General features: G+C 44.1%; 1 protein-coding gene across 2 annotated transcripts; it reads right to left on the bottom strand.

The window, feature by feature from the left end:
* Window positions 1–3,402: 3,402 nt before the first annotated feature.
* Window positions 3,403–8,705, bottom strand: LOC109280876 (interleukin-9). Of its 2 annotated transcripts, none has more exons than XR_002087333.2 (5): window positions 7,468–8,705; window positions 6,982–7,023; window positions 6,847–6,873; window positions 6,039–6,164; window positions 3,403–3,622 (listed from the first exon to the last, which is right to left on the bottom strand). XR_002087333.2 is itself a non-coding variant. In XM_019478347.2 (5 exons), exons 1-5 carry the CDS (start codon window positions 7,214–7,216, stop codon window positions 3,521–3,523), a joined length of 396 nt encoding a protein of 131 aa, XP_019333892.1. In that variant the 5' UTR covers window positions 7,217–8,705; the 3' UTR covers window positions 3,403–3,520. The 2 variants fall into 2 exon arrangements, 1 of the variants encoding a protein (XP_019333892.1); XM_019478347.2 differs by having other exon boundaries at window positions 7,118–8,705.
* Between the last annotated feature and the right edge of the window lie 1,093 nt (window positions 8,706–9,798).

Raw genomic sequence — 9,798 nt, 5'->3', positions numbered from 1 at the left:
CAGGTGACTGTCCAACCTCCTCTTGAATTTGCCCAAGGTAGGGGTGAGGACCACTGCCTTGGGAAGCTGGTTCCAGATTTTGGCCACCCTAACTGTAAAATATTGCCTTCTGATCTCTAACCTAAACCTATTCTCCATCAGCTAATTACCATTGTTCCTCGTCACCCCAGGTAGTGCTGAGGAGAAAAGGGCTCTACCTATTTGCTGTTGATCCCCCCTGATGAGTTTGTAGGCAGCCACCAGGTCCCCCCTCAGCCTTCTCTTGCTGAGGCTGAACAGGTTCAGGTCCCTCAGTCTCTCCTCGTAGAGCCTGTCCTGCTTCCCTCTCACCCAGTGGGTGGCCCTCCTCTGAACCCTCTCCAGGCTGGCCACATCCCTTTTGAAGTGCGGTGCCTAGTACTGGGGGGGTTTAGGTTGTAGCCGTGTTGGTCTAAGGATATAGGGAGACAAGGTTCCTTGGGTGAATTTGATATCTTTTATTAGACCAACCTAAATGGTTGGAGAATAGTTATTAAGCAAGCTTTCAGGTTCAAAAACCCTGCCTAGTACTGGACGCAGTACTCCAACTGCAGCCTGACCAAAGTCGCATAGAGGGGGAGTATCACCTCTCTGGACCGGCTTGAGATGCACCTTTGGATGCATGACAAGGTATGGCTGGCCTTGCTGGCTGCGGTCTGGCATTGGCAGCTCATGTTCATCTTGGAGTCAATAATGACTCTGAGATCCCTTTCCACCTCTGTGCTTTCAAGAAGGGAACTCCCCAGCCTGTATGTGTGCTGTGGATTCCTTCTCCCAAAGTGCAGCACCCTGCATTTATCTACATTGTACCCCATCCTATTCTCATCTGCCCACTCTTGTAGTCTGTCTAAATCTATTTGCAGCCTCTCTCTCCCTTCAAGTGTGTCCACCTTACCCGACATCTTAGTGTCATCAGCAAACTTGGACAGCGTGCTTTCCACCCCCTCGTCCAAGTCACTGATGAAGATGTTAAACAGTGCGGGCCCAAGGACCGAGCCCAGGGGAACCCCACTGCTCACTTCTCTCCAGGTTGAGTACAGCTCGTCCACCACTACTCTCTGGGTGTGCCCCATCAGCCAATTTTTTACCCATCCAACTGTGTAGGCATCAATGCTGCAGTCACTTAATTTATTGATGAGGATGGGGTGAGAGACAGTATCAAAGGCCTTCTTAAAGTCTAGAAAGACTATGTCCATGGCAACACCATCATCCAAGGATTTAATTATTTGGTCATAAAAGGCAATTGGGTTGATCAGGCAGGACCTGCCTTTGATGAACCCACGCTGATTACCCCTGAGCGTGATCTCCCCTGCTGGCCCCCCACAGATGTGCTCCTTGATGATTCTCTCTAAGATCTTCCCGAGCACCGAGGTGAGTCTTACATGCCTATAGTTACTTGGGTCCTCCTTCCTCCCTTTCTTGAAAATTGGGACCACATTAGCCAGTTTCCAATCCCCCGGCACCTGGCCAGATGACCATGAGAATACTCATACAGCCGGGCCAAGGGCTCCGCGATGACCCCTGCCAGCTCTCTCAACACCCTTTGGTGGAGGGCATTCGGACCTGCAGATTTAAAAATGTCCAGCCCTTCCAGAAGATCCCTAACTACATCTGCGCTGACTGAAGGCCTGACAGAGCTATCCCCGAGATTGTCCCTACCTCTAGTAGGTGGGATGTCCCGGTCCCTATTCAAGAAAACAGAGACAAAGAAACTGTTACAAATATCAGCTTTCTTGTCTGGCGTAGCCACTAGATTACCATTTGTGTCTTGCAGGGGCCCTACATTGCCTGGTGCCCTTTTCTTGCTCCCAATGTACTTGAAAAAGGACTTTTTGTTGTCCTTAATCCTGGACGCTAGCCTGAGTTCCATCTCTGCCTTGGCCTTCCTAATAGCCCTCCTACACTCCCGGGCCGAGGAGGAGGAGTACTCCTTCATGATAGCTCCTCCCTTCCACTGGTTGTATGCCCCCCTTTTACTCCACAAACATTGCTGAATGCCCTTGCTGAGCCAAGGGGGTTTCTGAGCCCTCTTACCCGCCTTGCTTCTCTCAGGTACTGTTACCCTTTGGGCCTGGAAGATTGCCCCCAGAACACATATAAAAGCGTTCAAGAGCTTAAAAGATTTCAAATGGAATGGACATGAGTACAGATACCCAAGCTTGGATTTTTTTTCCTGCAAAGTCTGCCACCTTTGCCTAGGCCTGAAGGAAACTTCAAGACACTGTTTCCCATCTCTCTCTCCCTTTAAAGAATCAAAGTATATAAACAGTATCCGCTTTATGTTCTGATTCTCCAGTGAGCTCTGCACGGGCAGATCAACGTTAGAATTGCTAATTTATACAGCATTTTTCCTTCCAGGTGTCCGCAGACTGCTTTACAAACACTATCAATTAAGTTTCAATAATGCTTGCTTCACAGATAAGTCACAGATGGGTGATCAAAGCAAAGGGTTTACATTATTTGTCTAAAGTTAGAAAGTGAATAAATGGCAATTTTGAATACAGTCCCCAGGAATACCATGCCACACTTCCACCTGCAGTACAGCATGCCAGTTGTAAAAAAAACTGTGGAAAACTGGCCTTCATTTCTTGTTTGGAAGTGTGCTGAGGAGTAAAATTAGTTAAAGGCATTTTTTAACATCTTTACAAGAAGAAATGTTCTCTACTAGCAGTGACGGAGCAACATGTACAGTGTCCACATGGAATAGTATTGTCAGTGGTAAAAGTCTTCTTTACTTCATTTCCTGGGCTATCAAAAATATTCAAACTATGATATTACAGTTTATTTCCTCAAATGAAATGCTATATCATGTATGCAGCCAGCCCCGGTAATGCCAGGTGTGCAGCAGGCTTCTGTTCTTGTATATTAACATGAATCTACATTTGAATGGAAATTCGGACAGTAGTTCACATGGGCATCGCTCAGAGCACCTGTAGCAGCCCACAAAATAAACTCACGCTATATTGCAGAGGAAAAAAAAAATCAAGTTTCCATTTCAAAAGCAAATTCAAAGTATGGATTTTTCTGAAATTCTACACAATCATTAAGCTGTAAGTAGCAGCACCCTCCAAAACTGTGTTAATTCAGTTTTCCAGAAGCTGCTAAAATAAGAGCCAGTGGCTTCTGTACATCTTCATACTATGACCATTCTATTCTTTTTTTTCCCTTGTTCCTAAGTGCCAGGGGCAGGTTTAGCTTCTGAATTGAAAGAGATGGAAAGATCACTTAATGTTGTCTTGGCCCTTCAAATTCTTTAGCTAAGGGGGTGCTGAGCACTTGGCTGAGATGAAAATCAAGCCTGTAGTCCACAAGACTGCTGATTCTTTACATAATTAGAAAATAACATTAAAAAATGTAAAAAGTCGACAATATTTTGTGATGGGGTTATATAAATTAGTTTTATTTTTTTAAGTAAATTGCCTGTTACAGTTTGTATATATTAAATCTTATTTATATGTTATTTAGAGAATAAATACAATAAATAATTTTTTTCCCTTTTCCATTATTGGTGCTGCAGTTTTTGCAAAGCTGCTCGGACTGTTGTTAAGAAAGTCATCATGTTCCCTGGGGAAGCATCGCAGGTTTCATTACAATTAAAGAGTGGCTGTGAAACAAAACAGAAAAGAAGGGTTGTTAAGCTTTTCATAGAAGAGGAGAAAACCATAGCATGATTTCTGCAGATGTAGAGAAGGAGTTCAAATATACTTTTCCTGGGATTAGACAAAGCTTGAGCGTTCAGATCTCTTTAAGATCAGTTCTTCTGAAAGGATGAGGTAACCCTAGCCTTGAGAATTTCCACGTTACTTCTGACTAAAGCAGTACTGCTATGACCATAGGGGCTGGCTTTTATTTTTGCCAGGGGAGGCGGGAGGCTAAGATGATGGACATGTAGAAAGTTTTAGGCATTTCAGATGACAGCCCTTTTTCTGAGGGGGCACGGGCCCCCATGTACTCAGCACCTCTGGCTACAATTGTTGTGTAATGTAGCCACAGTGAGTTATCATTACTCTTGTTGGATTGCACACTGCAGCCATGGGGGTCCAAGTACTTGGGTAAAAACTCAAGCAGTTACCTTTTTTTGTGCTGAGCTCCATGCTGCCTGAGTGAGGTTAAATAAAGTGTGTGCAGGCACAAAAGCACAGGCACACACTGTTTCATTGACTTACGTATCACTCAATTTGTCATTAAAAAGAGGTTTTTCTGTCCAGAAAAGACAGCTTGAGATAGGGGAGTCATACCTTTTGAGCTTTATCATATAAACCAAACATTCTGCAGGTCAAAGCGTGCTTTCCTGCTTGGGCACCCAAATGCACTCAGTGTCTAAGGTGTCATGGATTGGCTGAGTAATGCTAATGGGACTCGTGATGACTAGAACACAGTGCACTGTCCATAGCTGTGCTGGGACAGCACTAGCATCTATGAAGTATATTAATTATAGCAGGTAGATAGCAGGATGGTAAATGGTAGGTAGATAGCAAAATGAAAATTCATTTTTAAAAGAAAATTGGTGAAATTATTGTTTCAATATGCCCCTACTTCAGCCTTGTGCCTGAGCTCTGAAAAATCCCTAATAAAAGGGGAAATTAAAGAGAGAGTGTGAGCCTATCTCTACCAGTCCTCTGGCAGACTGGATAGTTTATCCAGTCTGTCGGCTGATGTGTTTTAGCAGTCATGTCTGGCCTATAGATACCAGCAAACTTTTAAATCTCTTTATGCAACTATATTTGCTATGTACTTTGGACAGGCGTCTGGTGTATGACCGTCCGTCAGCCTCAGTCTGAAATAAAATCTGCCCTTCAATTAATATATTATGCTTATTATTCTCTCTCATAATCACCCAGGAAAAGGTCCTGGCAATGATTTTTGTTTGAGGAACTTGCAACTACTGTTTTAATCCAACAACATTTCCAATGTTCCTTTTTTATTTCTCCACATTGCCTTTAGCCAAATCTCCATTGTCACCATCTGTCTTAAATCTTCAACTGGACAACTCTATACAAAGAGAAGGCTCTTCCAGGAATCCACTGGTTCATGAATACAAGAGAGAAACCCTTATTTATTCCCTTGTGTACTCTTCATCTTGTACAGAAATGCACAGGCCTCCTTCACTTGGCCAGGAAAATTGCCTTTGCTAATGAAATCAGGAGCAGTATTACTAGAACTAAAGGAGGAAACAATGTTTCTTTGAGTGTCTATATATAAACCAATACTGTAGCAAGTTTTTTTTTTCTTTAAACATCAGCTGATAAATTTACAAAGGGCTTTTAAAAACAACATTGCCCCAAAAAAGCACTGAAATAGATGCCCAGAATCTGGCAGTCAACAATTCCTGGGCTACCCCCCTTATGTATGCAAATTTAACCTTTCAGGAGCATGAAACAGCTCTCCAAGAGTCCATACACAGAAAGTGATACTTTAGTCAGGAGATAACTCTTTTAATTTATATAGATTGTCCCTTCATATATTGCAGTACAGCTTCTGTCAAAGAACCACCTGAAGAGTGGTTCAAATGCTGAAAGGGTGCTTGTGTGGAAGATGGAAGTAGGTTTCTGTGGCTGCAGAGGACAGTACAAGGAGCAAAGGTCTTTAACTGAACCAAGAGAAATTTAGGTTGAATATTAGGAAGATCTCTCTCATTATGAGGGCAGAGAAGCAGTGGAACAGGCTACCTACAGAGGTTGTGGAATCTCTATCCTTGGACATTTTCAAAAGCAGGTTAGACAGACACATGACTAGGGATGGTTTAGTCGGGGACAATCCTACCCTGACCAGGGGGTTGGACTAGATGACTTCCTGAGGTCCACTGTAGCCCAACTATCCTATGATTCTGAGAGTTTATGGGTATTGAGAAAAACTAGGTTGGTTTAATTTTCACACCTCTCCCCCACAGTTGGGCAACCATCTTCAAGGTAGACCTTTATTCACAGGGCTCGCTTAAGCCAAAGAACTTAGCCAGAAATGCAAACAAATAGGTTCCAAAACTCCTATTTAAAATGTAGAAATAGTAGAAGATTACTTACTGCGCACAGCTTCCAGTTTCGAAGTTGCTGAAGGTAGCGATACAAACGCCTACCGTCACTGCCAATAGTAGACAATTTTTCTTCTATTTCTTCATTGTGTGTCTCAAAGCATGTTAAACAGGCATTCTGGTAAACAAATAATATATTATAGAAAACCATACATAGGCTAGAATATATTTAGTGTTCATCTCCAAGAACCAATAAATTATAATCCAGTAACATAGCAGCATTTTGCCACTAAAGGGAAACAGATATTTGCACTATATTGCAGAATGTGTGAAGACTTTTCCCTAGTTTTTAAAACAGCAGTTACATGTTTAGTAAGAAATAAGGTGCCATATTTCACCAAAGCCTTGAAAACCTGACAACATTAAATAAAAGCCATTTGAAATATAATGCAAGTTAAATTTAATTTTTATCATAATTGGGGTAGTTAAAAAATGTCATAGAGGCATGACTAATTCCCAGGACAAGGAGTTGTCAGGTCCAGTCCTGTGTTGCCTTTGGGCCAAATTAACAAGCTTAAAGATGAAGACAGACCCTTAGCAAACTTTCCAAATTCACCTACTTGGCCTTGTTAGGCACTTTAATTTACTATTGTAAATCAGTCCCATAAGCAATCTTGAGCAGGATTCTGAAATTAATCCTGGTCTCCACTGATATTAAAAAGATGCAGAAAGTGGGGGCAGGAAGTGTTTGGTGTTCATGTATTAAGAAACTTAGTTCATTTACATTTTTTAAGGTTAGAAAGAACTGAACACCATAAGCATCGACAGTAGTTAAAGAGACATGCAGAATATTGACTTACGTTTGGAATGGGAAGACATAAGCATGACTGAAAATGAAAAAAAAAAGGAAGCATTAACATGCTAGCATAATAAATATTTAGCATGCAGTTTATAATATAGTTTTGCAGCAGTTTTCAAATGGAGAGTTTACTCACATTATGGTTAGTTTCAGTACACTCACAGTCTTCAAGCTTTACCTAAAAACCAATAAAAGATCCATAAGAATCACCTTATAATTTGCAAACATGTCTTTTGTACAGAATCAAGATGCTACATAGCCATATTACTCACAAGTAACTCGTTTGTAAGATCGATAGTTTCACGAACTCGGCAAATCGTACGTGCTTGCACAACAAGCAGCAAACAGGAGAAGAGGATGTACAGCAGCATTCTGGCTTCGAATACAACTCAGTCTGATGGCTGACAGAAGGGGCAGATGCTCCTTTTAAGAGAGTCTTGCACAAAATTCCCTTTCTAATGGGGGAAAACCCACCATTCCTTCCAATCAAATGTGGAATTGAGTCATGTACAGAAGCCACTTTACCTTCAAGCTGTGGAAATTTGTGAATGCTCCTCAGAGATGACTAATTTATGCATTGCTGTGTCACACACACCACAGTCGGAAAGAGTAGCTGAATTACCTTCCACGAAAGCAATTTTGTAGAAAGCTCAAATTAGGAGACCGTGAGGCTGCAGGATCTTGTTAGGAACATGGATGTAGAAATGCCTGAGTCCCGTTCCACACTGGGTTTCCCTGGTGGAGTGGCATCCGTGGGGAATTACAGCTGCAAAGCTTGTGAGTACCATTTTATGGCACTTGGTTCCAATCTCAGCTTCCCTGAAGAGTCACGCCGCTGCAAAGAAAACAGAATCAGGCCCCGAGGATGCAAGTCTTCCAACACAACAGCCTGCTCCATTTTTGGGGAAAGATTGATTATGAAAAAAAACATACTAAATGACCAACTAGGCATTAGGCTGAAAATCCAGAACAGTAGGCAAAGAACATGAAGCAGCAAGAATAGCAGATTTTAGTGCCAAGGTTTCTTTCTTTCTTCAAGCAACACTGCCGCACCCTTCCCATGATGCTTGACCCCTTTTCCACCACCTCACCCCTATTGCTATCATAGATATATCAATCTGAGCTTCTGTGTTTTCACACAGGCCCCCTGACCAAAAGCTTGAATCCTCCATGGGTCTCTGGTCTCATCTGGTCTCTCAGCTAAGAAAGGCTGTGCAATTCATTGGAACTTCTTTGATGAGAGAAATCATCTGTCTCTGCTTTGCTCTTGCATCTTGGGGAGGTTCTGACACGTGCTTGTCAGTCAGGACTTCACCTGGGCACGTCCTAACTTGGTTACCTCCCTGTGTTTGAAGGATCATAAAAGCAATTTCCACTTAGCTTTTATAGCTGCTTCACTGCCAATAGGCGGAGTGGGTCATCTGCTTGTTTCCCGTTGAATGTCTTTCCTTGCATGGCTTAGTGTGGGATGTGTACATCCTATTATCCATATACCTTCAAAACAGACGTATGGATATATCTAGAAAAAAAACAGATGCCCTCCCTTAGCAGGAGGAAGTTGGCAATGCTGCATGCTATGGCTCCACCGTGTTCCATTTGAAAGGAATGGTTTGCAGGGACCGATGACACTTCAAGGCACAAGCAGTGGCAAATTTTGAGATATTTAGCATAGTCTGGGACCAGAATTAAGAGTTTCCTTGAATGACTATTGCTGACAACTACTATGGGCTATTGAATAACTACTTTACTTGATAGCTGTGTAAACTTTCTTCTGAGGAAACAGATTTTGTCTGAAACAGAGCAGTGTGTGCGCCATTCTGTCTACTTGTTTGGACAGTATTGCCCCGAGGCAGGATTCAGATTTCTTGGTTGAAATACAAATCCCTTAATAAAACTGAGGGATTTGTATCTACTCAACTTCTCCAAAAGTTAAAGGTGGCAGATTTTTATGCAGTGAAATTGGCCAGGGGGAATTGCTTTAGTTATTAGCTCTGGCATAAGCCTTCAGCCTTGGATAGCCTGGGAGTTCTCCATTTTTTCCCGCTAGGGGCTAGGGACACGCATTCAAAAAGGCAGAGCCTGAATTGATTCAAACTTTTCAGCTTAGTCTAACCTGCCAAGGTTAAACCAGTTTGTACCTGTAGAGACATCCCCCCCTGGACTGTGAAAATGTGGGCACATGCCTGCAGTTGCTCAGGTCATGAACCCGGGGATGGGGCGTGCTAGAATGTGCCCTCCACTGCAGGGGAGCTGTGCTGGGGGCGGTGTGGCTAGTCAGGGCTGAACTGGCCAGAAAGGGATTTAATTCCCCACTCCCTGTCCCACTGGCAGAGACCAGAGCCAGGTCTGCCAGGCGCTTCACCTCTCACTCCTGCCTGCAGTGGGGGGTGCTATGGCCACTGAGGCAGAGGGGGCAGGAAGAGGGATTATTTTCCCCTCTACCCCCACTGCCCCCCAGGGGACTGCAGCTGGGTTTGCCCACTCCGACCGTCACTACCGAATGGCAGAATAAGCCCCCTGCTGTCCCCTCTGCTGGACGCTGGAGGGAGGGGGAATAACCCCTATCCCTGCCCACCCCCAGGGGCCCTGCCAGCTGTCGTCTGGCCCCACCAGATGGGGGCTGACTGAGAAGCAGGCTTCCTGGGCCAGCTCAGAAGTGCTGGTGAGCCTCTAACCCAGCAGCTGCCAGTGCTGTGCCCCCTGCCCTGTGCAGCAGCAGCTGTGAGCTGTCTGGAGCGGGGCAGCTGTTCTGTCCCCAGCTGCCACTGCCATGGCTGCACCATGCTGCTCTGGGTGGTGGGAAGGGAGCTTCTGCCTTGCACATGGAGCTCTGCCTCTGGCTCCAGCTCCCGGACACCTTGTAAGGTGCCCAGGTGGAAGGTTTCATTCCAGAGACTGTAGCCAGAGCTCCACACATGGGGCAGAGGCTGCTCCCCACTCCCCTGTTGCCTCC

Source organism: Alligator mississippiensis, chromosome 9 (genome assembly GCF_030867095.1).
Source record: "Alligator mississippiensis isolate rAllMis1 chromosome 9, rAllMis1, whole genome shotgun sequence".
Taxonomy (NCBI): Eukaryota; Metazoa; Chordata; order Crocodylia; family Alligatoridae; genus Alligator; species Alligator mississippiensis.
Note: the sequence above shows the minus strand (reverse complement) of the source record. Positions and strands in the feature narration are given on the sequence as shown.

Bases quoted from the DNA above. Each gene is read 5' to 3' on its own strand.
- LOC109280876 (XM_019478347.2), bottom strand. From the start codon at position 7,216: ATGCTGCTGTACATCCTCTTCTCCTGTTTGCTGCTTGTTGTGCAAGCA. The intron at 6,874-6,981 runs GTGAGTAAACTC...TTTCATTTTCAG, and splicing joins GTACTGAAACTAACCATAAT to TCATGCTTATGTCTTCCCAT. The intron at 3,623-6,038 runs GTAAGTAATCTT...TTTGTTTCACAG, and splicing joins GAAACTGGAAGCTGTGCGCA to CCACTCTTTAATTGTAATGA.